The 5,563-nt window shown below is 37.7% G+C and overlaps 1 protein-coding gene across 1 annotated transcript; it reads right to left on the minus strand.

The window, feature by feature from the left end:
* Positions 1-1,144: 1,144 nt before the first annotated feature.
* Positions 1,145-1,616, minus strand: LOC101293704. Its single transcript, XM_004305166.1, has one exon. The coding sequence runs from the start codon at positions 1,614-1,616 to the stop codon at positions 1,266-1,268; it is 351 nt and encodes a 116-aa protein (XP_004305214.1). The 3' UTR covers positions 1,145-1,265.
* Positions 1,617-5,563: the final 3,947 nt, after the last annotated feature.

Here is a 5,563-nt window from a genome sequence, read left to right on the forward strand (position 1 = left end):
TATATATAGTTCATATATATATATATATATATATAGTTTATATATATATAGTTCCAGGAAGGATATGAAGCGGACGTCCGCACTCCGGCTTAAAGTGCGGATTTCGTCCGTTCTCCGCCGTCTCACGCCGGTGACGGCTTCTCTCCTTCCCGGACAACAGCACAAGCTTTCAGGACTGCTTCTCTCCTTCCAGGACTGGCCGGCGACAAGTTTTCCGGCCAACCTTGATCAATCATGGTGTTTTCCGTCCAGAGCTTCAATCCGGCCGGAAAACTTATCGCCGGCCAGTCCTGGAAGGAGAGAAGCCATCCTGGAAGCCTGTGCTGTCATCCGGGAAGGAGAGAAGCAGTCGCCGGCGTGAGACGACGGAGGTCGGACGAAGTCCGCACTTTAAGCCTGAGTGCGGACGTCCGCTCTACATCCTCTCTGTATATAATTCATATCCAAAGTGAAGCTTCGCTCTGAAATTAAAGTGTGAAGTTCCTTATTTGACACACTTTTAGGTTATATTTCTACATCTCCACCGTTCAGTTTGTAGAACCAAATGCATAGATCTTTTCTGCAAAGTTTCATCGAATTTGATGATCGTTTGTGTGTTCATAATCGTGATTTACACAAACAGTTCTGATTAGACATATTTCTGGTCAGTTTATTGATTTAACATAATTCGGTATATATATATATATATATATATATTTTTGAAGGCAGTCGAGACGTACTGTGTCTCGACCAGAACCAGTACTAGTACGTACTTTGGCTAATGTGGCCACACAATGACTCGAATCACGCACCCAAGTCGTCAGATCGATCAAGTGATTCAAGTCCCCTACCACCTAAATTATTTAGATCTTCCTCACCATTCCCGTCTTCCCGGTTAGTCTTGTTAATTTTTTTAGTGCTCGATCAGTAAACCCTGGAGAATTGTTATAGTCCAGCAACTCAATCCTTCCCCACTTTATAGATATGAGTTTCTACATGTAGTAAATCACTTTTACGATCTACAAAATCAAGAAGGTATCGGTTGAACCAAGACTCTCATCCATGAGGAGTTAAGTAGTTTGGTTGAGGTTTGTATCATAACGCTTTTGAAGAGCTTAAATGTGTGACATGTATTATACATATCGATCTAACACTGCATGTATTTGTAAACCTAGCTTAAAATTGGATTAAAGCATACATCAAGTCCAGCATTAATTTTACACAACCTATGAGATGCCATCACCAACAAAACCCAACCTATAAAAATGGCGGGAACCCCAAACCCTTCAATGGGCTTCGTCTGCCTCCCACAACCCCAGGGCTCGGACCAGAAACGCCGAGCCGGCCACCACAACCGCCGCGAAGACCGGAGGAACGATGAGATCAATCTTGGACTTGCTGAACAGGTTAGCCGGCAAGCAGAGAATATCTCCCGGCACGTCAGCCAGCACCCTAATAGACGCTTCCGAGCCGCATGAAGACGACGAAGAAATGGCCGAGACAAACGCAACCTCGGGGGAGAAGGAGGCGAGAGCCACCGTGAGAGTGAGGCAGGCTGTCCACGTGGCGGCGAAGACTAAGACCGGCAGGCGGGGCGTGAGGCGCGTGAGGGTGGAGGTGAAGAGGGAGGGGAGCATGATGGGGTGTCGTGAGGGTTTGGGAGGGGTGTGGAGTTTTATAGGGAATGTGAGGGAGTCGAAAGTCAAGAGTGGGATGGAGGGAGAGGACCTAATTTCAACGACTTCACATATTTGGAGTTTAGGTGGGGGGAGGATGGCAAACTTGTGACTCATGCATCTTGACTAAAGCGTCTCAACGAATTTTTTAGGTCTACTTCTTAGTTCATCTACAGTGAAAAACTGTTCATCTACGGTAAAAAATAGTTTTGGGCTCGGGCTGCGTTTCGTCGCTTTGTGTATCTCTCTCGACCTCTCTCGCCGCTTTGTATATCTTTTTCTTGATGTCTCTCGATCTCATTCAACCATATCGCGTCAACACCTGATCTCTCTCTCTCTCTCTCTCTCGAATCATTCCGGCTTTCTCTCTGTCGAATCTCTCTGCTTCAAGAACTTGCTGTCGCGTCAAGACAAAGGTAAGAATTTCCCAACTTTGTTGTTTTCTTTTCTCTACGAATTGAAGGAGTTGAGAAATATATATTCGATTCAGCTGGCCTCAGTTGTTTAGCCGATAGAGCATTTGTCTGGGTTTTCAAAGGTTTTCCATTTTCCTTTTTAGTACTAAATTTTCATGTTTTGGTTTTTTGTAATCTTGAATTTTGGTCGGCTTTGGAGGGTAATCAGTTCCTCTATTTCTGAGATCTGGGTAAATTGGCTCTTGATGAAGAGACTGCCGGTGATTTCTTGGCATCTCTTCATCTACAAAGAAATTAACGATATAGGGCCAAGAAATCTTATAATTGTCTCTATGGGATGGTCTTATAACCACTTAGTATATGAACACAGTATATTTTTAGCAATGGGTGTGCTGTTTTGTTGGAAACACATGCTTCACTGCATGACATATATAATAAGCTTAAGAACCCTTTTCCGTTCTTAAAGTTTAACCATTGTGATGGAGAGTTGTAGCATTTGAAGTCTTCTGTGTTTTAAAGTTCGTATACTTCATATAATTCTTCACAGACTTTCTTTAGGGAAATTTGAAAGTTGAAATTAGTTGTCGTGAATTTAAGTTTGTTCCAATTCCATTTGAGGTTCTCTTAAAAACAGCTTTCCACTTTGAGCATCAATGTCAGTGCTAAAGTCTAGTGATCTACTGATGATGCTCTTTGTTACCTGGGCTACTGACCAAGGACATGTGTATATCCTTCTAGGGGCAGCCATCTTAAAACTTAAAATCTAAGCAAAGTGAAATGATTTTCTATGACAGGGAAGGTAGTCTTTACTTTCAGTTGCACTTCTATCTGAGACCATTATGGCTGGTAACATGGATCGTGGCATAAGAGCATTACATAGCGTGGGCAGTTATTAAATTTGTTTTCATGAAGTGCTTCTTTAGGAGTTAAACTTCCATTTGTCCAGTTGATTATAGTTCATATGAGCAGATATTATGCATCTGAAATTAGCACAGGTTAACCAGAGAGTAGAGAGTTGAATCAATCTATTTGCTACTGGGATAATTTTATGTCAATGGCAGATACTATATCAATCAAGACACTTTCCGTGTAACATTTGAGTTTGAGTTCATTGCTATATATTATAAAGAATGAAAATTTTCACTCATAAAAATTTCCATGTAGCAAATGGATTGATTCTACTCTCTAATATTATGTTCCAAATATGTGTTCCAAGTATTGTGTTCCAAGGATATAGTAGAAAGAACTCAAGCTGAAATATGAGGCAATAAAGTTTTTGAGTCTTTAATTGAGTGTGATTATATTTATAATTTGTAAATAATTAACGAACCAGCTAGCTTAGTAGTAGGAGTACTGAGTCAACTGATGCTTGAAGCTAGGTTGGTATATATTTTCTTTTCTTCAGGAATCAGAGAGTTGATCAAGGAATTGCATATGCTTATCATAATGAGCTCAAATCTGGTCATTTACTTCAACCAATATCTGCACCTGAGTAACTAAAAGCAAAGCAACTTTAGTATCATGCCTCTTTCAGTAGACATGATACTGGAAAAATCATAATGTCTTTTTATAAGTATTTTTATGTTTGTTGTAGTTCGATGTCAGTTTCGAAAATACCTTCCTGAAGTATGTTGATTTGGGATATCTGATTGAACATCTTTACATTTACTTTAGCAGTATAGTAGCATGGCTAAAGATCTAATATCTCTGCATTTATTGATAAAATACAGGCATATAACAACGCTGCAGCCACTTGCTTGGGAAAACCAGTGAGAGGATTTAACATAAAAAAGAGAGGTAAACTTAGGTGTTCATGTATGCTAGAACTTTAACATTTTAAGTTGCAAAAACACAAGATATGGGGGTGATTATTAAAAATTGTTAATTAGTTAGTTTCCATTGCAGTGACTCTTTTATTCTTTGTGTTGAATATTTGAATAATCGGAAAATTAATCTTATATTAAAGATAAACTCTTCTTTCAAGTTGATTTGATGGGCAAGGCGCGATGACTCCAAAAGGGTCTTAATCGAATTACAGGACCTGTGAATACATATACTTCAAAGGGTTTGATTAGCCTCTTCCCATTTGATTTTGATCTTATTTTTTCATATACAGTATATATCTTTTCCATTTTCTTTTTTTGGTTTATGGTTCGGCTACGTATATGAATATGTGCAGCAAAGTGATTTGTAGTTCTGCTGTGGTTTTTAGTTATTTGGATTGCTGCCTTTTGCATTCTTGGTAACTGTTATCACTTCCATTAAATTGGCAATCTTATATAATCAGTATATGTTATTACTTCTTTGCTGAATCTATTATTTGTTGTTGCTAACTATTCTACTCTTAGTGTGGCTTATTAATGGATGCCTATTATGTCTACATATCTTCAGGGCATGGATTGATTCTAGAACCATGTCCATGGCCATGATCAAATTGATTTCAGAACCATGTTCATATAACAACAATTCTGTATAGTGGGGTTTGACTAGCTTACAGCTAAAATGGACAACAATGATATTCCTCATGGGTAGATTTTATTAATTACATTAGGCAATTTGCCACAAACATTATAAAGGATGTTGAGGATGAAAGATGATCGTCTTCTATATTTTTCTGTAGTATCCTTAAAAACAAGCACAACAGATGCTAGCACAATGCAACATGTATCAAGGTAGATGTATATATTTTTGCTGTTGTCTAATTAGTAATTTGCAATCAACAAGTTTACAAATCTTTGTAATTATAGAATGATAAAACAAGAACATTACAGTGCATTGTCATAGTAAAGCTAAGAATAGGGATTTTACTCTCTGTTTCAAGCAAAGTTGATAACTAATACAGCATTTATCGATCATAAAAAATAGCATGTTACAGTATCGAAAGTCCCGCAGCAGCGTGCGGGCTACCTTTCTAGTTAGCTTTATAGAATTCAACTTTAGATTAAACAGATTTTGAATAGGAAATCAGCTCGATATAATCACTTTCAAAATGTGGTAAAATCAAACATTTTCATGAATCATATGGAGATAACACATTCATCTAAGAAGTACGTAAATTATGATCATACATGAGTTGGTATAAATATAAAATATCTAACGGCATACGTCAAGGGTACCCTAGATTTGGTAATCTCTTTATTGTTATTATTATTTTTTTTTTTTGTGATAATTTGTCATGGTACTCGTTCTTTATTCCACATTTAAGCTAAGTATAACTAAATTTACGCTCAAACTCGATAAACATATTAAAAAATATCTCGCTTGGTTAGACGTATTTAGAACTTAGAAAAAACATAAAAAGTAGAATAGGTCCAATTGTCAGATATTCACATGAATTATTTTTATATATATTTTTTTTCCGATTAGATATCCACAGGAATATCATTGAACTTTTGACATTTGCATTACAGAGTTCAGCATGGATCCAGATATGCCAACCAGCAATTTTTGTTGATCTCCATGACCAACCAATCAATCAACTCTCTCTCTCTC

The sequence above is a fragment of the Fragaria vesca genome, linkage group LG6 (assembly GCF_000184155.1).
Source record: "Fragaria vesca subsp. vesca linkage group LG6, FraVesHawaii_1.0, whole genome shotgun sequence".
NCBI lineage: Eukaryota > Viridiplantae > Streptophyta > Magnoliopsida > Rosales > Rosaceae > Fragaria > Fragaria vesca.

Bases quoted from the DNA above. Each gene is read 5' to 3' on its own strand.
- LOC101293704 (XM_004305166.1), bottom strand. From the start codon at position 1,616: ATGCTCCCCTCCCTCTTCACCTCCACCCTCACGCGCCTCACGCCCCGC.